At 48.7% G+C, this 24,238-nt stretch overlaps 2 protein-coding genes across 3 annotated transcripts in view; one reads left to right on the forward strand and one right to left on the reverse strand.

The window, feature by feature from the left end:
* LOC119431243 (carboxypeptidase inhibitor SmCI-like) overlaps positions 1 to 43 on the forward strand; it is a 15,437-nt gene extending 15,394 nt beyond the window's left edge. For both annotated transcript variants that reach the window (XM_049656781.1, XM_037698723.2), the window contains exon 5: positions 1 to 43. This exon is cut by the window's left edge. The gene's annotated coding sequence lies outside the window, so the exon portion shown is untranslated.
* Positions 44 to 23,024: 22,981 nt separating this feature from the next.
* LOC119466557 (ATP-binding cassette sub-family A member 17-like) overlaps positions 23,025 to 24,238 on the reverse strand; it is a 28,145-nt gene continuing 26,931 nt past the window's right edge. The window contains exon 9 of the mRNA XM_037727082.2: positions 23,025 to 23,161. Coding sequence (XP_037583010.2) covers positions 23,025 to 23,161 — 137 coding nt within the window. The remainder of the gene's footprint in view (positions 23,162 to 24,238) is intronic.

Here is a 24,238-nt window from a genome sequence, read left to right on the forward strand (position 1 = left end):
TACGACCATATGCATGTAAACAATAAAGTGCGTTTAACGTCAGCTTGATGTTCGTTTAAGTTGCCATATTTGTTTTAACCTCGCGGTTTTTCTGTTACGAAATAACTGGGAAGAAAGTGCCTGTTGTTGCGAACTTTAGACATCGTCAGGCGTTACGCGTGCTGTCACGTACTTTCACGGGTGCAGTGTATTTTTGCCCATATGCTCATAATTGTCTTCTGTATAGCCATATTTTGAATGTATATCGCTTTACACTGCTTTTTACTAACAAGGTAGACCCACGAACGGATGCAAACTCGATGTTTTATTGGTGACTTCGCTCATGCGAGGTGGTGCAGTCGCTCAATAGTCTTAGCCACAGCATTTGTGTAGGCGCCTGTGAGAAATGGAAATTGACAGGTCTGTTTGTTTCCCAGAAAAAGTCAAGCGAAGTCACACAAGTATGCTTCATGGAATTCGCCTGGATGTTGCCTTTACTCGCTCGACACTCCTACACACATTTCATCAGCCTTGCGGCGAGCCCAAACTTTGAATACTGCAATGTGCTTGAGAGCCAGCAAAATGTTTTTAGCGGCTGCCCTGAGTATGTGTCCCAGAAGAAGACGCTGGTTTTACTGAGGCCGAGATCAGAAGGAATGCATTATGGGGAGGTACTATTTTCGTCGCATTGTGGGAATAAACGGTCGCTTAAAGAGCTATGGGGCTGTTATGGCCGTAGCAGACTCGAGACTTTAAAATAAACCACTCAGTTACGTAGTTGCACATATGCAGCCCTTTCTCCTGTTCTAACCATCATCTTTTATCGTTAATTTTGTTCCCGTTCCTTCTTCCCCTGTGGAGAGCAACAACCTTTACGAATGTAGCACCATAAGAGGAAGCAGGTCACGTTTTTCTTCATGTTTGTCCCCATATACGCAAAGAAAAAAATCTGGCATAAATCATCTTAGGAACACTGTTGACGTTAAAGCGATTAGCATTGAAGCAATGTAGAGCGGACAGTATGACCATCGTCGAAACGCGCCATGGATGAAGCGTGCAGTGCAGCCGTGTTCCTTCCTCGTGCTTCGCACCGGACACGCTGCGCCCTCTGGCGGTGCCATGGAGAAGCCACGTCCATGCGTGGCTAATGTCTGAATAGATCATAGGACGAGATTGACTGAGTACATGTGACGCTGGTTCGATTCTGCTCACCATCGGATAAACTTAAATATTCAGTATGTAATTTCTGGCCGGAAATTAAAAGGGCCAGGGAGAGAGAGAGAGAGAATAAACTCTAATAAAAAGAGCACGCGAGCGTAGGTAGCTCCCCCGCTCTGCAGTGGGTGGTCCCCTCAGTCCAGGAGTCCAGCGACCTTAGCTGCCCTTCTCGCTCGGTTGACCAGGTTGAGCTGGTCCGTCGAGTCGGAGCTGGACAGCGCTGCCTCCCATTGCCGTGTGGTGGGGTGTGTTATGGGTGTTAGCTGTGGTGTGTTTGCGCAAGCCCATACCATATGGTAAAGTGTTGCACATTGATCACAGTGTGGACATTTATAGGAATACAGCGCAAGGTGTATGGCGTGGTAAAGACTCAAATGTGGATATGTGTTTGTTTGGAGTTTTCGCCATATTACGGCCTTCTCTCGCGTCAGAGAATTATGAGGTGGGGGTAGTGTTCTTCGTGAAAGGCGATAGTGTTGTAGGATGTGAGTGTAGGTTAATGGTATGGGCTCTGGTTGGAACTGCTCGGCGCGGTCATCTCGCGGCTCCCGGTGTGCATGTGCTCGGGCGTAGGCGTGTGCCTGCTGATTGCCGCGTAAGGACTGATGCCCCGGAGTCCACAGGATTTGTATGTATGGTGGCAGCTGGTGCGCTCCATTCAGAATGCGATGTGCAGCCTTGGAAATTTTGGCCCTGGAGTAATTTCTGCATGCCGTCTGAGAGTCCGTCAGAACTATGACGCAATCCCACTGCGGTCTCGTCGTGATGGCTAACACTATCGCTAGTTCCTCTGCCTCCGCAGCGCTCACTCTGGAAACCGACGATGCATTTATTTCGGTCCCGTGATTGTCGACTACGCTGGTGACGAATGCGGTGCTTCTTGCGGTGCTGGCCGCGTCTACGTACAAGACATTGGGGTGGTTTCCATACTTTCTCGCGAGCGCCTGCGCTCGGGCTTGTCTCCGTCCGATGTGCAAGTTTGGGTGCATGTTCCTGGGAATCGGTGAGACGTACATAGTTTCTTGTATTCGTGTTGGGATTTTGGTCAGTGCGCTGGTCTTCCGTACGGAATATCCAAGACGTTCCAAGACGCAGCATCCCGCTATTGTGCGTAGTAGTCTTTCCTTCTGGCTTACCAGGTGGGCCTCTATGATTTCCCGTGCGTTGTTTTACACCTCTGTCTCCTCGAGGCGAAAAGTAGCCGTTCCGGGTGGGAGTCCGAGCGCTTGCTTATACGCCTTGCGTATCAGCCGGTCGAAAGGGCCAGGGCGGCTGTACATCTGGTGCACTGCAAGAGCACCGTGCACTGCAAGAGCACCGTGCACCCAAAACTGGCACAATTTTGTGGAGTATCAATGTGGACAGCTTACAGCAGATCACACAGAATAAAAACACTTTGATGAGGTCAATGTCTGTTCTTGAGACGCATCTCTAAGAACATAAGAAAAAAACTTATAGCTTGCTGAAACAGAGTAGAGAATTGTCACAATGACGAGAGTGACCACTACGTGTGCTAAGAAGAAAGCGATGAAGGCTCCGGGTATTGTTGGGAAAACAGCTGCTTTGTGGTCATTATAGAGAATTTTGTGAAGCCCACTCACTGCTGAGCAGGTATACAAGTACAGGAAAGTTTGTCGGCAGAGGCTACTATTTGAGTTTGTCTTCTTTTTGGTGAAGTCTTTGTGAGGCGAACAAAAAACTGTGCGCTTGTGTAGGTAAAGCCTTGATAAAATCCTGTGCTTAATGCAGCTCCGATCCTGCTCAAATTCCATGCTTGTGTAGTTCGAATCCAGCGCTAATATAGCTCCACTAACGTGAAACCTGGGGAAGTGCGAAGCAGTGATGCGCCGGTATATCCCCTATGTTAACTCACCGTTGGTTTTAACTACACAAGCGCAGGATTGGAGCAGGATTGGAGCTACATTAAGCGCTGGACTCAAATTCTGCGCTTGTGTAGTTCAAATCCAACTGTAATGCAGATACACTGACGTGAATATATGTCATTCCTGTGCTATTCTTGCACAAGTGAGGAGGAATGGAATCGAGCGCTTGTATGGTGGTGGCGTCCTCTCTTGCGCTGCGCTGGTACGAGGCTGGCGTTCAGGAAGCGATTTTCACGAGTTTGTGCAAATTACCGTATATCTCTGGCTTATACCCGCATATCCGATGCGGGTATGCACCACGCGGATTTAATTTTTGGTAATCGTGGCGCAACTGACGAGCATGTGATGTTATTGATGTCATGACCTACCAGTCATGTTAGTCATACATTTGTATCCTTCCCTGCCAATTTTGGTATATACCAAGTGAACGAGACGCGAGTTTTTGGCAGATCTTGTTTTTTAGCGTGACCATGACGGCATGACATCACATTAGACGCCGGCAGACGGGGCCCCTAAAGTGCTTCGCACTTAAAACACCATTACAGAGTGGCACATACCATGGACCATTCATTGTCCCAAGCTTGCGTGAAACGTTCAGTAAATGGCGGCACATAACCAGTAATGCATACCCTGTGATGCAAGTTGGCTTGAAATAAGTGAACTGAAGAGCGGCATGTGAACAGTGGCGAAAGCTAGCATGAAAGAACCTAATTGAAGGGCAGCACATACCCCATAGCACGCACCCAGGGATTCAAGTGTGCCGTGTAAGAGGTTAGACAAAAACAAACCTGCAATATTCAGACCGCATGTACTGCTCAATAAATGCTAATCGCCCACTAAAATACAAAGAAAAACCAGATCGACGATCTCGCAGGATAGATGTGTTGAGGCCGCAACAACAACAGAAGAAGGAATCAGGATTAGTATTCTAGGAGAACCTCTGGAGCGAGAGAAATAATGAGGAGAGAAGAAGCGGACATTAATACAACGCCCCGCCTTAAAAGAACATGACACGTATGTCACGTCAGGAGGAGGGGCAAACCTGCCTACTAATTGTCGAGTGTGCGGCTGTCACCTGCTCTAGAAGACACACAAATTATTGGCCGGGGAAACACACGATACGAACGAGAACTGATTGAAGGGTACCATCTTCGAAAACATGGTCGCAATCAATGTGGTAGTGTACCCTCGTTATCGCTGTCAAAGAAAGAGATAGCTTATTTAGAAAAATGTGGTTACCAGATGTGATTCCGTGTTCTTTGATATTCACGTGGTGTGTACGACGCATGCGCGCTCTGGCTCCCTGCGAACTTCTGTGTGGTTGTTTCATTAAACTTGTTGCTAGTCGGAGCGGGTGTCCGCCCACTTCTCTCCTGGTGCTTCCGTCTTAAGGGCTGGGTTCCATCGTTTCTACAAGTATGCACCAACAGGCCCAGCAGCAGACTCTTCTGCGATATGGAGACACTAGCACCACCGTGTATACGGACGCTGCGAACTACGCTCGCGCATGCACCAAAACCGCCGGGGCCGCCATCCCCCCTACCCTCATAACGAGCCTCACTCTCACACAGTCCACCACCCTCCAAGCGGAAGAGGTAGCGACTGCGTTAGCCATCACGCAGACAAAAGCTGAGACTGTCATCACTGACTTCCTCAAGAGGCGTGCCATAAGTACATGGCCGGAAGAATCTCCAAGACTGCAATGGCAATCCTATCCCAGAATCCGTATAAAATCGTGAGAGTCCGTGAGATTCCGCATAAAGCCCAAGTGCCCGCAAGGGAGAGAGAGAAAGATAAATGAGATGCGAAAGGCAGGGAGGTTAACCGGAAGGTAAATATCCAGTTTGCTACCCTACACTGGGGAAGGGGTAAGGGGAGACAGAAAGATAAAGAAAAATGCACACACTTAGAGAGGGAGATAAAAGAAAACATAAGAAAAAAAACACACACACACTCACAAAGGAACTCAGGAGCGTCACAGTCGTCCAAACAGGTCGCTTGACCGGAGGCACTTCAGTGCTGTGAAGACCGTATCAGTCGGCTTGCGGGCTTGCAGTGCCCGCAAGCCGTATACTCAGGGTATGAGACAAGGCATGCGAGGGTGACGCGAGAAGGATGGTGGCTTGATGAGTGCTGCCTTCTCCCGCATGCAAGAAGAGGGAAACTGGGGAGGAGTTGGCTGAGCGCGCGCGATGAGGGCAGCAGAAGGGGGCCAGGTTAACTCGCGTCTCCCCTGCGAGATGCAACACGAAGGGGTATTCGCTCGCCGCATTTGCCGCTCTTCATCACACGAGGGTTGTGAAACGAGTACTCGCGGTGATCGAATGAGATCTGTTTATGTTTACATGTGCGTGCGTGACACCATGGTTGTTAATTTATTCAGTAAGCAAATGTTTGCTGCTATTTATATGGAGCTGGGCAGGACATGTAATGCGTAGAATGGATAACCGGTGGACCATTAGGGTTACAGAATGGACACCAAGAGAAGGGAAGCGCAGTCGAGGATGGCAGAAAGCTAAGTGGGTAGATGAAATTAGGAAATTTGCAGGCACAAGTTGGAATCACCTAGAGCAAGACTGCGGTAATTGGAAATCGCTGGGAGAGGCCTTGGTCCTGCAGTGGGCATAAGTATAGGCTGATGATGATGACGATGATGATGATGATATTGCCGATAGAATTGCGAACCTTAGATTGTGTAGTTGTCTAATACTTTGCTATCGCGATAAATGCTTTACCGGCCGGTAAAACTGCGGTATTTTAAGTTAGAAGCAATCAAACTTATTTGAAGACATCGTTAGTTGCGATTTTTAGTGTCGTCAAACTTCAGCAACAAGTCTGATGATTTGGCCATTTACGCCTCGCAGTAAGACCAGCGTTTAGAATGTGGAGATAATGGGAGTTGTTTTTTCATTCTAAAAAAATTAGAACATTGCAAGCAGTATGCAGGGTTTTTAATTTACACAATACATAATTTTTATAAAATACCTATGACCGTGAAACACCTGTCGTCTTCGCATACGAGCTCTACGGCGAGTTGTAAGTACTTCGCCGCATCTTGAGTTAATATGAAAAGACTAAGTAAGAAATATTTATTAATTACCTTTTTGTTAGTGCCTAGGTCACTAATAATCCTTAAGCCTTCCTGAGCATCCTAATATGTATAACATCCTAACATGCCTAATATGCCTAGCAGAATGTCGCCCCCTTGCCACCCAAAGAAAAAAAAACTCAACAAAGTTCGTTGATCGTTTGATTATAAGTGAAACATGACACCCGCTAGTAGTCCAGGCACTGAGCAACAGCAGGAGATAAAAATGAAAAAAAAAATTCTTCCAGCTTTGATATTCTAAACTTCTTTTACTCATTTTGTGCAAAGCACCCAATTTGTGCCCGATCCTCTAAGGTGGGTATGTGCCACTTGAGTAGAGGAAGCAACAGGAAAGAACAGCAATAATGTATTAGGTCGAAGAAGAAGAAAACGAAGTGCGGAGTCCACCAGCTTCACAACGTACGCGGGCAGAAATTACTCGAGATCTGTGTGGACCAGCCGAGTGTTTCACAAAGTGAGCCTGCCTAAGCAAAACTGGAGGCGCCAACTTTAAGATCCACCCAGGGTAACATCGATGGACTTCAAAGATCGCGATTTCTGTCCGCCATACAGAGGCGAGACTGAGGACACTCTCGTCGATGCCCTGCCGTTTCCAAGCACCCAGGTTGGTGCCTTTGTCGTGTGTTCCAACAGTGAAGCTTCCATTGCCAAGAAAGATTTGAGGTTCAAAGACCGCGGATTGTCTGGGGCCCGGCTAGATGTTCGAGCACTGACAGGGGACGTGCCATTACTGAGAGAACAGTCGTCTGAAACCGTTGCTGCGGCCCAATCCGAAGTACCAAAACGCCATTCGCTAGTCGTGCCGTTAGCTCGCCAGGCTTCAGTGTCGCCAACCGTTGGTCACAGGTCCCTGGCTCACCAGATTTTACCAGCAAGACAAAACCAACTGAAAACGACGTATAATTTGCAACCGCCCTACGCAAGTTCCCGAACACGTTCTCCAAGCGCACAGCAAGTATCTTTCAGTTCGGAGTACCAGAAGACACGGCCATTTGGAACGGGGTCCCCAGTTCCATCCTGCGATATACCGTCGACCGCGAGTACCCAGAGTCACATGCCCGCGTCGCTGCTTAAAGGCGCAGACCTTATCAACGACACTGACCAACCGCATCTTGCTGAAGTGACTCCATTTCCAGCAATGAGGAAGGCGCAATGCGGAAGCGCTGCGACGTTTTCCGCAACGACCTTTAAGGGCAATGAGGTGAAGTCCATGACTAAGAATTTCAACGAGCGTGCTGTGCCGATATTGGAATCACGTGGGACGCTCATTCCGCGGTCATTGGGCCCAACGTGCGACTCTCCTCGGCCACCGCTGGCTGAAACGCCAGAAGCCGCAATAGATGTGTCGTGGGCAGAGAGATCCGAGTTTGTTCTCCCCACCGAATCACATGCTGCCGACCGGCCTCCCGAACAGGGCAACCCCCGTCACACGGCCTTGCCGGGTGAGGCGTATGCCGAAGGCCCGCACGCGGCAGCGCACGTCCCGTGGGCTACGTTGGCAGTGATGTGCATGCAGGCGGAAGCTCACTGGAACTACCTGCACCAGCACTATCCCGAACGGTGCGCAAGCGTCGCCACCATATTGTTCGATGACCAGTGGGAGCGGGTGGTATTCGCGGCATTCCACCATGCCGACGTCACTCACCTGGTTTGCGGCATGTTCTTCTTCTTCTTCAAGGCTCTTATACTCGAAGCCGCGATTGGTTCGCTGCACTTCGTCGCGCTCCTCGCCGTTGTTGTCGTTCTTGTGGGGCTGGTCAACACCTTCTACGCCCTGATCTCCTGCGAGCTGACCGGCGAGCCTTCCATATGCACCATGTGCATGCATACGTTTGCCGGTGTCATTGTCGCCCTAGACATGATTATTCGAAGGTACCTCAGCGACTCGACCATCTACTATGGAGCCCGCGAGTTCGGGATAAGGCCACTCGTGTGTTCTATGTTGGAACTTCTCGTCATCGGTTCGTGTTCCGAGAAGAACTCGATGCCGATATTCAGTGGATATCTGGCGGGAGGGTTCTTGTGTGGAACAACGCTGGGAAGCCTTATAGTCAGGTGAGATCTTGGTCTGCTGAAATATTCACAGGCATGGAGCATTCTTTCTTACGGTCACACCACTCAGGTGTAGCTGCGAGAATTAAACGTAGTGAATGATGTACTGAAGCATGTGTGCGGAACAACAGCGTCCTTGGGAACCCTTCCGATACAAATAAACTTTACCGTCAACTTGATGTTCGAACAGTTGGACTAACGTGCGAACAGTAATATATAAAATCTCGCTCATTTGTTAGTGGGCATTGGTTACGAATAATCGATCTTATTGTGGTGAGCTGTTCTACTTCGAGACGAGAGCTTGTAACTGAGTGGTCAGCAGTGACATATAGGCACCTAAATATTTTTTGCGCGACCAATACAAGTTTATCTCCTTAGTTTTGCTAGAATTACAGCAATGACTGCCACGCCCTTGACCCTCCTCTCTAAATGTTAGACATAGCAAACCGGTTGTGCTGAACTGGTTAACCTCCCTGCCTTTCCTTCTCCACTCTTTCCTTCCTTTTTTTTCGTCAATATTGTTAAAAATAGATGAACGGTTCAATGGTTAATTGAATAGTGGGATGGATGGACGGACGGACGGACCAATGGATGGATAAATAGACGGGCGGAAGGGTCATAACTTCATTCGTACCGAAAGTGCTGGTACTGCTCTCCTACAAAGCCCCGATTACACAACTCCACTGGTGAACATTTACATTGGCAATTCGGATCTGGTCTAGCTAGTTGCCAGGTCTTGCCAAGAATGAGCTAGTCCGATGTAGGCAGACTCGAACGCTAGAAATAGGAGGGTTGGGGAGTTTTTACCCGAGGTGCCCGTGCCATGCATCGTGTGGGGAGTTCACCTGTGCAGTGCACCAAGAGGTATAATAAAGGGCTTTTAATGTTGTCTTTTAAAAACATTTTTGGTGGTATAGCTGGTGATTCATCGGAATCGCAGTGTACGAGGTTCACTTAAGTTAACCACAAGGTTACCAGATAAGAGAATCAAACGTTTATTATAAAAAATAATAAAAAAACAGGTGCCTGCCGCAAAATCGTTGTGGCGTCTTTCAACTATGAATATATACGGTGAATTCACAGTGCGGAATTTGTTATGTCGGTTTGTGTTTTCAGAATTCCAAACTCGCGGAAAAATATCTACCTGTGCGTCGTTCCAAACGTGCCAGTCACGTATTGCTTCGTCGCAGCTGTAAGCTTCGCCTTCTTGTGCGGGCCGTACGCTGACACTTCGACCGCGGCCAAGTCAACATTGACATTTAGGTACCCCGTTTGGAAACCGTCCATTCTCTCGCCGTTGTACCTGGACGACTTCTACCAGGTAGCCTACGTCGGCCTGTCTCTTTTGGCGGTGGGCCAGGACCTCGAACGCGACCTTGGTCACTTCAGGTAAGCCCTGCATGGTGGCCTTATTACAGAACCTGTTTACGGGATTCTGGATATCACTAGATTCGACAGGGAGCCCTCTTTCACACACGGGCTAAAACGCGTACGTATGAATGCTCCCTGATTTGATTAAGCGTCAAGCCTGCGTGGTGCCATCATCTGCAGCTTTGTTCATCTAGAGCGCACAGGCATTAAAATGAACAATCATGTTATACGAAGGGGATTTAAATGACAACGCTGTTTATTTATGATCAGGAAAATAATCATACAAGTATATTTTTTATCCGTTGTCCCCTTGACGGGCAACGTACGTATTTCCGTCCATGGGCAATGTACTTAATATTATCAAATCTTTGCCTTCGATAAAACCCACATATTTGCATACTTGGACTGTGATGTACAAGTCTAATATCAGTGTGATGGTTATGATAATCATACCATTTTTATTCAATATGGGTTCGAAGTCCTATTTGGCGTCTGGGCGTGCTGGAAAATGTAGGGCGTATTTGGAACTGTTCTATGGAGGTCATGCGTCAATGAACTGAATCTCAAATCGTGTATAGAATTGCCTTGACTTTCTCTTCTGATATATGTTTTTAACAGCGGAGCTATTTAAGCAGACCGTCAGTCCGTGGAGCGTGTACAAAAAACCTAGCTGAACGTTGACGTCACCGCGCGTTGCCAAGCAACCACCTCGCGCAGCGGCGTGTGCTTCACCTCCTCTCCGTGCCCGTGCACATGTTGCTTTGACATGGGACGTTAAGGGGAGTGAAGGAGAGCATGCGCGCGGCGAGCGCTATGCTCGGGAGAGAGAAAGAGAAAATGAGAGCAACAGAGAGAGAGAGAGAGGAAGAAATTGTAGCAGCACCAAGTTGCAACGCGTAGAGCTGCTGCTGACGCCATTCGCGTTTCCCCACGTTCGCGCCGAACGCGCGCGGTGTCCGTGAATGCAGCAGGCGCATCTGGCGGTGCTCGGCAGGTTTTGACCAGCCACACCCCGGCAAGTGTGGAGGTGCAGCTTGGCCGTGACGTCACCGGGGAGGTAAAGCTTGGAGCCGCCGCGACGGTGGCAGAACTCTCGTTGACTCTGTGGCGAGTACATGTAGCCTTGACATGGGACGACCTAAGAAGATCCGGACACCCGAAGAAGCCGCTCATCTGGAAGCGCGTCGCGCGGCCAAGCGAGGATCTGCGCGTCGGTGGCGAGCCGATTCGGAATACTGTGCAGCAGCACTTGGCGTTTCCTAGCAAAACTTAGCCAAGCCTAGTAATACCTGCAAGAAGCTAGGTCGATCACCAGCTCCGCTGTTTACTTCAGCCTTGCACCACTATAGTGCAAGCTGCCCACGTTTTTTTTTTGTTAGAAATGTATATGACCCGATTGAGTAAGTCGCTTGTTAAAAAGCTAGTATAAGGAAAGGCGAGCAAACTTGAAACAATCTCTATTGGGCCAAGGTAGCTTACAAGCAGACATTATTTCTTATGATTCACTTTATTGGGTACTATTCCTTTATCTATGGCCAATAGACCAGCATGACTGACGCATACCATACATGTCATACGCGGCCGATATATCCGCCGTAAATGTTCTCGAAACTATGCAATACAATGCATCGCAAAGTAACAGCCTAATTATGTGAAACCATTATCCGCGTTCTGGTTCTGGCGTGACATTCCCCAGGGGTAGTCATGCTTTCGTTCACTTTTACATTATTCGTTGCTCTTCCACTTAAGAAATGCATACGTAACCCTGATTCAAATCAATGAAATACACAGTCAAACCTCGTTAAATTAAATCGCACATTATGAGAACCTGCCGTCATTATATCGCATATCTCTGATGCTATATTTCTTACACTGATATTAGCGAGAGAATTCTAGATTTACTTTGGGATATACAATATACAATACAACCACAGCTACCTTGGTTCTCCACAAGAAAAGTAGAAAGTTACCTATCAAGAAAGGGGTCAGGCAAGGAGACACAATCTCTCCAATGCTATTCACTGCATGCTTAGAAGAAGTATTCAAGCTCTTAGACTGGGAAGGCTTAGGAGTGAGGATCAACAGCGAATATCTCAGCAACCTTCGGTTTGCCAATGACATTGTCCTATTCAGCAAAAATGGAGACGAATTACAACAAATGATTGAGGACCTTAATCTAGAAAGTGTAAGAATTGGGTTGAAGATGAATATGCAGAAGACAAAGATAATGTTCAATAGCCTGGCAAGGGAACAAGAATTCAGGATCGCCAGTCAGCCTCTAGAGTCTGTAAAGGAGTACGTTTATCTAGGTCAATTACTCACAGGGGACCTTGATCACGAGAAGGAAATTTACAGAAGAATAAAATTGGGTTGGAGTGCATATGGCAGGCATTACCAAATCTTGACTGGGAGCTTACCACTGTCGTTGAAAAGAAAAGTGTACAATCATTGCATTCTACCGGTGCTAACATATGGGGCAGAAACTTGGAGGTTAACAAAGAAGCTCGAGAACAAGTTAAGGACCGCACAAAGAGCGATGGAACGAAAAATCTTTGGACTAACGTTAAGAGACAGGAAGAGAGCGGTGTGGATCAGAGAACAAACGGGGATAGCCGATATTCTAGTTGACATTAAGCGGAAGAAATGGAGCTGGGCAGGCCATGTAATGCGTAGGATGGATAACCGGTGGACCATTAGGGTTACTGAATGGATACCAAGAAAAGGGAAGCGCAGTCGAGGTCGGCAGAAAACCAGATGGGATGATGAAGTTAGGAAATTTGCAGGCGCAAGTTGGAATACGCTAACGCAAGACAGGGGTAATTGGAGATCGCAGGGAGAGGCCTTCGTCCTGCAGTGGACATAAAAATATAGGCTGATGATGATGATGATGATGATGATGATGATACAATATTTTCTTATACCCGTGTTTACTGTGGAAGATAGGTTGCAGATAAAATCAGTTTGATTATTCAGACCAACAGTGCAAATTTATTTGATGTTTTTCTTTAGTGTCACTTTAATCACCCCTCGGGGTGCGCTTTGTGCCAACATATTGGCCGCAGCTTTTTGTGCGTGGCTTCTGGGTTGCTGTTCGCCGGGCAAGTGCTCCCAGACGGCCTCTCTTGGATCGCCTGGAGGTACGCGGTCGCCTTCCGAGAGGGCGTCCCGGCTCCGGTGCCGTCTTCATCGGGCTCCTCCAGCTGCAGTCTGGTCGGCACCATGCTGGCCCTGAAGACCATCCACCACCAGAAGCGTCGAGAGCCCCGGGGCTACCAGGTGGCGTCGTTCACCATCCCGGTGCCCTTCTGGGTGGGCGTCCTGCTAGAACTGGCACACCTACATTTCTTCATACCGGGCTCCTCCACAGCGAGCCACGTCTTGGGAGTCCTCGCTGGCCTGATTGTAGCTCAGTACCGCGAAGGCTGCGGCTTCTTGAGCCGCATTCGAAGATTGAGGCAGCGCCTTCCGACCCATAGCATTGTTTCGGACGAAGAAGAACAGGCACCAGCTAACCTGTGGTGTCAGGTCTGCGCCGCTCGGACCACCTGGCCAAATGCCTACCGCGTGCCCGAGCCAACTGCTGACCGAGATTCCGAGGTCCTCGCGGAAGACGACACTTTCTTGCAAGAATAACTGTAGCAACGCCGACTCGCCGACACCGCCATCGTTCACGTCTTATCGAAGTGTGTAGCCCTGCAGAGTCGTCACCGGTGTAAACTGCGTGGGAAGGCCTTTGCGTGGGCACGTGCATAATGCCCGATTACTTATTTAGCGTATTGTTTTCTTTTTGAGGCATGGAGCACAGCTATAGGAGCTTGCATGGTGTTTCTGTTCACACGTATTCGCTTCTTATTTTTTGTTGTGAGAGTTTTCAGAATCGGTTACGAGTACGCTAAAACTCGGTGATCTTTCACTGTACCGTAGACAGCGAGCGCTGTATAAAATGCATGTTATTGGCGAACTTCCCCTAAATGCTTTGTGAAGTGTGCGGAAGTAGACTTCACACCAGTTCGTAATAACAATACATGTGTTTTATACGCTATTATCCATCAGTTCAATCTCCTATCCTTTAGAAATCAGGTTTATATGCACGTTTGCGCAAAAATGCCTTGACGAACTATTTAACCACATAACCGAAACACATTTGCGTTGGTTGAAGGCATGCTGGAAATGTGTTTTGAATAAATGAAACAGGAAATGAACAAAATGAAAAAATGATGCACCCTAATATCAGAAGTCTGTATATATATATATATATATATATATATATATATATATATATATATATTCATATTCAACCATAAGAAGCGAACAGTTAATGATGCCAATGCTCCCAGGGTCACACCCGCATAAAACGCCGGCAGATCCCCTGCCCAGTGGGAATCGATGTTATGCGAAGCAGTGTGCGGGGAGCCTAACAAGTTAACGAAACGATTATGGAAGCACCAAGACGTAGGTGGCTCTTTCGTTACCTACATGACATGCATGTCTTGAGTCCTCAGGCGTCCATTCAGCTACACCTAAGAAACCATAAGGCCAAATTTAAGCCTTAATCATGTTCACGACTATGACTTCGACCTTTGAACCTTTCGCCATCAACCCACGTCTGAAGCCATTTCAGTGGTTTTTGAGTGTTAATCTTTTTTCTCTGAGTCATTGTCGTTTTTGCTCAGTCATGGTGATGACAATGACTTCTACCATCATCCTATAGTGATTCCTTCACTTAGTACCCACGTCAGAGCCCATTCCAGTGGTTTTTAGTGTTAATCCTTTTTTCGCTGAGTCATTGTCATTTTGCTGAGTCATGCTGATGACTATAATTTCTACCATCACCATTTAGTTTTTCCTACAGTTAGTGCCCACGTCCGAACCCATTCCTCTGGTTTTTGAGTGTTAATCTTTTTTACTGAGTCATTGTCATTTTTGCTGACTCATGCTCATGAATATGACTTCTACCAGCATCCTTTAGTGTTTCCTTCACTTAGTACCCATGTCTGAACCCATTTCAGTGGTTTATGAGTGTTAATCTTTTTTCTATGAATCATTGGCGTTTTTGCTCAGTCATGGTCATGACTTTGGCTTCTACCAGCATCCTTTATTGTTTCCTTCACTTAGTACCCACGTCCGAACCCCTTTCAGTGGTTTTACAGTGTGAATCTTTTTCGCTGAGTCATTGTGATGACCTACATGACATGCATGCCATGACATTTATGCCATGATCAATCACTTATGTTCGTCATCACTCCTCTCATACTATGCGAATTTTGTAGCTACCAAGTTAACGAAACGACCAAGACGTAGGCGGCTGTTTCATGACCTACATGACACGCATGTCATGACATATCATATATGTTCGTCATATACTCTTGTCATAGTATGCCAATTTTGGTAGATACCAAGTTAGCGAAACGATCATGAGAGCACGAAGACGTAGGCGGCTAGATAGATAGATAGATCATCATCATCATCATCATCATCATCATCGTCATCATCATCATCCTATTTTATGTCCTCTGCAGGACGAAGGCCTCTCTCTGCGATCTGCGCTAGCGTATTCCAACTTGCGCCTGCAAATTTCCTAACTTCATCATCACATCTGGTTTTCTGCCGACCTCGACTGCGCTTCCCTTCTCTTGCTATCCATTCTGAGAAGGGATACTGTCAAAGTAGATACTGTCAAATAGATACTGTCAAAGTAGCAAATGTTCGCCAAGAAATGCTTCGCATTTAATAGCCCAGGTTTAGGGCGTTGGAAAAGTCACCACCGTAGTGCTTTGCGCACGTAATGCGAAGGTTCTGCTATCACCGGCGGCAAGTTGTTCCGCCGGGGTTGAGCTTCGCTATACCGCGGCGCAACCGCGCGAACGTGCTTGGGCCACTTTTCACGCCTTCGTCGTCGTTTTCTTCCACAGCTGGCTCGAAAACCAGAGCTCGAAAAAAAAAATTCAGGGCCCTTCCACTATACTCTGAAGATGGAAGCCAGCGAAGCTGTGGCTCTGCACAACGGCACTAAACGCAAACTTCACATGCAAAGGCACATACGCGATTGTAGAAGAGAGACTACGTTTTATTTTATTTTAGAGTCCGGCTGCCTAATAGCGGCGCGCGTACTAGCGTGACACGCGCGTAGCCGCCGGGGAGAGCCTACGTCACGTTATACGAAAACCCCGGAGATTTCATTGGGCGCCACAAGCGGGCGCTACGCTTTGGAGTGATGCAACTTTCAACCGCCGCCGCAAGGGGGCGCGACGCTTCGGAGCGATGTGCGTTAACGCACAGACAATGAACCTACACACGTTATAGGTGAGACAGTGACAGTGACAAGAACTTTTATTGGTCCTGAGAAACTGGTCAGGGAGAGCCGAAGGCTCCTTCAGGTCAAGTCGGTGGCTCCGCCCACGATGGCACCGGGAGGCGAAATCCCGTTGCGATGTCGTGGGCCCTCTGGACTGCCTGGAGTTGGATGTTATAGGAGAGACTGTGACGTTTTTTTATTAAAGATGGATACGCCAATCACAGCGCGCGTACTAGCGCTGACGCGCTCACGTGGCCGCCAGGTTGAGCTACGTCATGTAATGAAGAAGCAAACATAAGGGCCTGTGAAAAGTGGGGTGTGGTGCACACGTTTTTCACGATCCCCAAGTTTAAAAACGCCGCCAACCTAACGTTTTCATTCGGCGCCACAAAGTGGCGCGAAGCGTCTGAAATTATTGATCTACTTCCGGTCTCTTGCCGGACGCGATCTCCTTGAAGGTAGCCTATAACACCTTCGGTGTAAAAGGGCGGACCACTTGAGAAGAACGCGGAACAGAAAAGTCGTGGACAGCATGAACTTTGTCAGGGTCGGGTTGGACACCGGTAGCATCGAAAAGGTGGACAAGTAATTTTATCTGACGACGGCTACAAGTTACTTACAATTGTTGAGCTGGAGGCTGACAGACGGAGAATGGCCGACAGACGAGGAAGGTGGCTTTAAAGCATGGGCGAAAATACGATCACATCGTGCAGACAGCAAAGGCTGGTCGACCATTTAAAACGGCGTAGGTGATGCGTTTCCAAAATTGCAGGAACAGCACACCAGCTAAAAGACATCGCCTTAAATTGCTAGAGGCCATCAGCCGTGTTAAATGCGAGCTTGTCGCAGTAGCGGTAATCAACAAAAATTTGCCCTCATCTGAACCGGAGGTCAATCAACGAGAAATATTTGAAACCATGGAGACAAGTCGGCTGCGTCATAATTTTCAGTGAGGTCTACTATGGTTGCTTATTGTTAAAAATAAGTTTTTTTTTCAGCACACGGTAAAAGTTGTTTGAAAAGTTTAATGTGCCCTTTGATGTCGTTTTTAATACCTCTTTCTGTAATATTAGTTCTCTTAGTCTTACTGCTCAATTGTGTACGGTTGTTTTTTTACTTTATAGCTGCACGTTCATTTTCCGTTTTTATAGCTAATCGTTTTTCTTACCTTTCCTTCTGCCACCTTACTCTTGGCCCATCTCGTGTTTTGTTGTTTATTGCACAAAGTGCTAAGTGGCCAAGAATCGCCTTCGTAGGTACGTGCCATAAATGAGGATCATCACCATCATTAATTATAATACACGTGAAGTTGCAGCCCACTCACGAGCTCACTGAGAAGCCCTGACAGATAACTGGAACGGTAGCAGCGGAGTCATATAATTCTAGGTCTCGTTGTCTGCGGACGTCGGAGATCCAACCCTACTCTTAACGCGAACGTCAGCCATGCCACGACAGGACAGTCTCGAAAGCGACATGGCTGGGGACAGAAACAGAGGCGACACTGGTACTTTAACCAATGATGGATCCCGCAACGGTTCGCAAAATGTTATTGTCGCACGTCGCCGGGCCTCAGAAACTTCCTCGGCGACACTGTTGGACATCAGAATGCCTCAGGTAGGACAAAGTTTGGTTGCTCTGGCCAGTGGTGCACCCAGCATGTCGGTGAATTCTTTTACATCGACGTCTGACGCCTCCTCATCGATTCAACAGATGTCGGAGCTATCTTTGTTGCCTCTTGCGGCACCGTCACAGTTGCATCCTGAACCTGAGACAGGGACGTCCCACGAACCAGATGTTTCCATCAGTCGCACCCGAACCCCTGCCAACCTGCCACCACCAGTCGTGCGACGAGACGAAACATCGACGACCGCCGGGCCGGTGGTGCCAGCCAACTTCTCACTGAATACAGCCGCAGCGAGCCACATTTCTGTCAGTCTGAAGTCGCAGGCGCATCCGGCCTTCACGGCTACACCGGTAGCAGTCCAGGCTTCGTCTTCGAGGCTGCCTTCTGCAAGTGCAGACCCAGCTGACCGCGACCAGCGAGCGGCCAACGGCAATAAATCACGCTGAGCCCGAGGTGCTCGTCAAGCAACCCACAGCTACCCTTCCAGGCGAGAAGATGCTGTCCATGACTTCCGAAGTCATGAGCACGGAGCGACAGCCTCTAGCAGCAGGTGAGCCTTCTTCGAATCCACAGTCCACCGTGCATCATAGGAACAAGCCAGCCAGAAGTATCGACTCGGCACTCGGAGATGAGATGCCCGACAAAAAGGACGCGCGTGGTATAACTTGCCATTCCGACTTCACCGCCGATTCCTTCTCTGCCAAAGAACAGATCAACGTGGCGCTGCCTCTGAAACATGAGCTGCCGCACACTGCCGTTGGTACTGCCGCGTACCAGCCGTCGGCGGAGCTCACCGAACCCGAGGAGCTGACCACAGCCTCTCGCTTCCCATTGGCCACGCTGATAGTCATATTTCTTCAGGTGCAAGCTCATTTGAACTTCCTGAACAAGCACTACCCCGAGCGATGCGCCAGCGTCGCAGCCATACTGCACGACGGGCTGTGGGAGCGAGTGGCGCCTGCGGCGTTCCACCACGACAACATCGTGCACATCACGGCCAACGTCGCGTCCTTCTTCTTCAAGGGTCTTATCCTCGAAGCTGCCCTGGGCACGAAGTACTTTGTCTGCGTTCTCGCGATCGTTGTCATATTGGTGGGCGTGGTGAACCTCTCCCTCCTCAAAATGCTATGCACACTCGCCGGCACGACCCACCTGGAAACCACGTGCATGCACACCTTCGCGGGTGTCGTTGTGGCACTGGAGTTGCTTCACCGCGAGCACTTCTGCGGCTCGACGATCCACCTCGGCGGCAAACTGGTGGTCAGTGAGAGACCGCTGACCTGTGTGCTGCTCGAGCTGCTAATCCTGTGCGTTTCGTCACCGAAGAGCTTCGTGCCGATGGTTAGCGGTCTTCTCGTGGGTTTGCTGCTGGCTGAAGGCTTGATGGGAAAATTCATCATCAGGTGCGCTTTTTCTCGTTCTGCTGCGATAGTAATCATATGGAAACTCGAGGCATGTTTGTATCGTCACCGTTGCCACCACCGTGGTTTCACGGTATCGACGCTGCACGTGCGGCCCGTACTTGGATGGTTTGAAGGTTGCCAGAGGCGCGAAAGAGCCGCGGTATGTTTGAGATGCAAAACCGGCGAAGCCAAGTGAGCGTACCTTCATGCGCCGCTCTATGACCACTGCCCCGTAGCCATGATCAGCGTTCTGCCTTCTTCTGCTGTGGCGTTTTGGTTGTGCGCACTAACACTAGCGTTCCTGAGAAGCAGCTGCGTTCATACCACGTGATGCATACGGAGTTTACTATATGCGTCTGGTTGCGCTAAGTGGTACAGCGCGAAGCAGGACAGAAGGACACAGAACAGACGAGGAGGAGCGCTCTGTGTCCCTCTGTCCGGCTTCGCGCTGCACCACTTAACATCATGAAAACCAACTAGCCGAAACCACTACCCTTCTCTCCGTGCCTAGAACATCTCCATGCTTAGAAGGGCATTCCAGGAACCTGCCCACTTACGTCAGTACTTTCCTCGTAGCTCGATAAATAGAAATTGTGCCGGCTTCATGATCAGCCAAGGTAATTATGCTTCAACATTTCTTCGCCGGGGTACCAATGTCATCTTCGTTTTACATCCATCACATGACAATCTCGGATACGTACGATTTTATAGCACGTTCTGGCTGATGACATCACAATCTGTATTGCCCTGGTCTACGCTTGGCCGCTAACTATGCACAAACCGAGTATTTGCATGTCGTAAGCTCGCGTCCAGTGGCCGGCGTAGAAATCGCGCCGTTGCCGCCATTCGATCGTCTTCAACGTGGTCGTCGCCTTGCTGCTGGGGTCAAAGACACGTACGCTCCCGACCCACACACACAACTACTTAATTTACATAAACACTTTGGCTCACCTGGTATCACTTTGCGGAACCCCAAACAAAGCTAGATAGCCAGGTAACTGCAACACGCTTCGCAAAAACATCGATTCCTACTGGACGTGGGATCTGGTGCGGGCTGGGCAATATTATGTGTATTTATTTTTTTAATGCCCACACTAACTTATGTACGTGGGATCTGCACGAGTTTTGAATGGCATGGTAATATGTGTCTGTTGAAACATCACTGCTTTACTTAGAGATTTCATACCCCCTTGTGTGACAAGCTCACTTTACTTTGGCATGCACATGCAGATATACTAAATTGAAAGTGTGAGTGCATACTATGTTGGAACTCTACATATGGAATCAATTACGGTGGATGCCGTTACTTCCACCTGTAAGAAGACGCGCGAGCGTGTTCTAATACATTTGGACCGTGTTCCAATACATTTGTATCAAGTTCCAATACATTCACAACAGTATAGTTTCACAAAGGGCATACCGTATAACGCTAAAGAATGTAATCTAACTAGGGAATGCACTTACTAGTGCTAAGGAGCGGCCAAGAGTCTTTTAAACGTCTTTGTACAGTGAGCCGATACATTACCAACCATGTAGTTTGACGAATAGAAAAACAACTTGCACACGCCCGAGCCTCGCTCGGATCAGGTTTACTAGTCGATGCTCTCGCGTGGGGCGCCAACAACTGGCTGTAACATGAACCTTTTCTCAGGATGCCACGTAGGCCCGGGCGCCTGCACGTCTGCGGTGTTCCTGGAACGGCGGTGACTTGCCTGTTCATCGCCTGCGCCTGCATTGCCCACGCATCCGGTCCGTACCCTATACTTCCAGCGGTGGACCAGGCTACGTGGACGTTGGAGCACTCACCGTTCGTGCTCCCGTTGGTGTACGTGGGGAATGTTTGCCACCTGGCGTACGTCCTCCTATCGTTGTTGGCGGTGGGCCAGAGGCTCGAACGGGACTTGGGCCACTACAGGTGGGGACTACAAGATAGCGTTGTCTTATCGACTAAAGCAACAATCTGCACGCTATGTAAATTTGGTTTATGGACACAACAAAGAAGGTGGCGATAGATTAAATGGTGGCGGACAAGTACGATATACCAAGAAAGGCGCGAATTCTTCCAGGGGAACGATTAAGGATGGCAACAGGCACAGTAGGAATTGAACAATCCCTAGCGTTATTTTGCTAGTGATTGTTTCATTTCTTCTGATCCTGTTTGCGTGTTGAATCGTTCCGCTGGTAGAATGTATCCTCTGAACCTAAACAATCTAACCAAGATTGTTGTCTTTATTGCAAGGCAGACAAGATTATAAGTTAGAAACGAAATTATGAGTGCCTTATCCTCGCAAACGAATCTTGCTCAAATGGAGACAGAGAAAGAGAGAGAGAAAGAGAGAAAACAGTTTATTGACATGAAATTTGGTTACGAAGTCGTAGCCCTCGATCCAAGGACTCGCTTTCGGCGTTCTCTAACACGTCGCTAGAGACGTGCTAGAGACGTGCTGGCTCCCACTTCAGGCATGAGCATAGTGCATGCAAACAACGCTTCTGCTGATAGGCTGCGTGTGTAACACACCGTGGCGTGTACAGTGGTCTGAGCGGGAGCGACCATACACTGTACGCTACAAACGCTACTGGTTTCCTTTACCTCTCATCTCGCGTACTATAGAGGCGCGACGCCTGAAATACCGGTGGCGGTGCTGATCATCATGGAAGCGTAAGAAACCTTCATGCACAGGCAGACACCACTGGAGCATGTGTCTGAGACACCTTACGCCAGACTCGTGAGAAGCCTAACAACAGCCAGTGAACTGCTTCGGCTGCGTAGTAGAAGTTGCCGCGTGTGCTATGCTCAACCAACAGGCTGACCACGCGTATTCTGAAAACACCGTTCTAGAAGCTCCAGTGGCACGCTAAACCTTCCTAGAGCTTGGAATGATTCACAATCTTTTGCGCAACTAGCCTCACCTTTATTTCTATATTTAAATAGAATAAAAACGTATCAGTAAAGGTGCTGCATTTTTCACCACTTCTTTCCTGACTTGATAGTCTATTGTTTTCATGCACTAGTAACTAAGAAAAATTTGAGACCCTCGGTATCCTTTATTCTTCTCGTCCAGAGCCTCGAAAGAGAAAGAGGACGCATGCAGAGTGTTGCGCACATCGCATTCTTTCCGCAGGTTTCTGGCCCTACTTGTCGGACTAATTCTTGCCGTTACCGTCCTCCGAGACGGCTTGCCAGCCGTCATCTGGAAACACCTTCTACGTCGTCGAGACCCGCTTCCGGCCCTGTTCCGACGTCCCGGTGACGACTGCGGGTGCGCCTTGTTCTGCGCAGTGTTGGCGCTGAAGGCCGTCTACCACAGGGGGCGCGGGCGTTCGCTCTACGAGATGGCTTCCTTTCCCGTGCACATGCCTTTCTGGCCGGGTGTGGCGCTCGAGTTGATGCTTTTGCATCTACAAACGCACCAAAGCTCGAGCTTCGGCCACGTCATCGGCGTTCTCCTCGGACTAGCGGTGGCGCGCTTCTGGTGGCAGGGCCGACCACGTCAAGCGGGGAGCTCCTCGAGTGACGGAGGCCCTGCCGGCATTTTAAATGACGCACCTGCGAAGGTCGCGATGCGCGCGCATCACGACTGACTGCACCGAGTGTCACCTCATGTAATAGATGAATGACGTGGGCGTTACACGCGTTGTTCAGTCCTGCTTTTTTTCGTAGCGAACATCCGACCAGCCGATAGGTGGTCTCCCCATCATATCAATCCAACCAGAGCTCAATGTAGAGGAAAGCAATATCGTAGATTATGGTTTTACGCACTACAAGCTCATGATTGCCAACATGATTGCCCTGTTTCGAGCTTGGAACAACACCTACTTGCAACAATTGTTTTTTTTTTTATTTTTGTTTTCAAGTAACCATGGCTTCCGGCAGCGGCTGGCGTGTTGTAAGCCTGACCCGCCCCCTTTATTTCGGAGGCTATGACGTAAGCAAATATGTCTTGTATGAATTCGCAAGTCGGAGGAAATGTCATGAAAGGTTAGGTTGTCATCTAAACGATAATAACACGAAAATAGAGGAAACGAGCAGAGGTTTTGCTGACAGAATGTTGCGCGATTTGTCCTGGGGGTGTATTCAGTAAGAGTCCACCTAGTGGACCGTCCATTTCGGCCTCTGCTGATTGGATGCGGCCACTCGAGTAAGGAGGAGACAGGTGCTCCAGGCAGTCACCTCCTCGCTCGTACAGCTGCTGCGAATCAGTGACTCGTAAGAATACCCCCACTGGTCTGCACGCACGCACCGCAACGCACACGCATGCACGCACGCACGCACGCAACGCCGCACGCACGCACGCCACGCACGCAGCAGGCACGCATACGCAAGGCACGCACGCACGCACGCAGCACGCACGCACGCACGCACACACCCAGCAAGAAAGTAAAAACACAAAAAGAAAAAAAAAAACAGTTTAGTGTCTCGATGGATAAAAAGGAGGGAAGAGACAACGCCGTGGTCTTCCGTTTTTTTAGCCTCATTGGCAGCAGCGAGAACACCTTCACCCCTTTTCAATATATCTAACAATGAAGCCACGGGCGCGAGCCTCGTCACTGTGCTTCTAGTTGCCGATCAATTCGATTTTGGCCTGCGATATGCCAGCTTCCTGGTAACGCAGATAAAAAATTTGGAGAGGGTATAGCCCGGATGAAAGTCTGTTTAGAGATGTTCTTAGGTGATAAATCATTTGACTAAGCTGTACTTTCAATGAGAGAGTGGGCTCTACATTGCAGTCCAACATTCGCGTATTCCTACCCTATGTAGCCCATTAGGGTAAACACTTCTCTTGAAGGGTATGCATGACAAAATGGACTTTCGACCGGTCTGGGACCATCTCTTGATCAGGTGCTGGTCGCTGACACTCTTTTAGGTGCAAAACGTATTGTATATAACATTGTGTTTCAAGGCTAGCACATCGTGCTTTTAAGGTTCTTTCACACCATCGATGTGTAATATTTTTGGTAGTGTTTGTACAGTTCTCGTTGCACAATGGCACAGTCCATACAATGTCGATACCATGCAAGGAAAAAAAAAAGTATCTTGTGCGCAGCCTGTGGGGAACACGTACGCTGGACCGTAACGCTCAACCGATATTTTCTGAAAGAATACACTTTGCACGATAGCTGCCTACATGAAAGTTGTTTATGATGAATGTGGCTTCAGACCGTACTGACGCCACATCATGGTGAGCTATGCTCTTAAACACGTACGAACACCCCCACAGCGGCGCCTCAGCGTGTTTGGTGGTGGCCATTGTATGTGTGCCACGATGCGTGCACTGTAAAGTTGTCGCACCTTTGTTAATAGTG

This window comes from Dermacentor silvarum, chromosome 10, assembly GCF_013339745.2.
Source record: "Dermacentor silvarum isolate Dsil-2018 chromosome 10, BIME_Dsil_1.4, whole genome shotgun sequence".
In the NCBI taxonomy this organism is placed as follows: Eukaryota; Metazoa; Arthropoda; class Arachnida; order Ixodida; family Ixodidae; genus Dermacentor; species Dermacentor silvarum.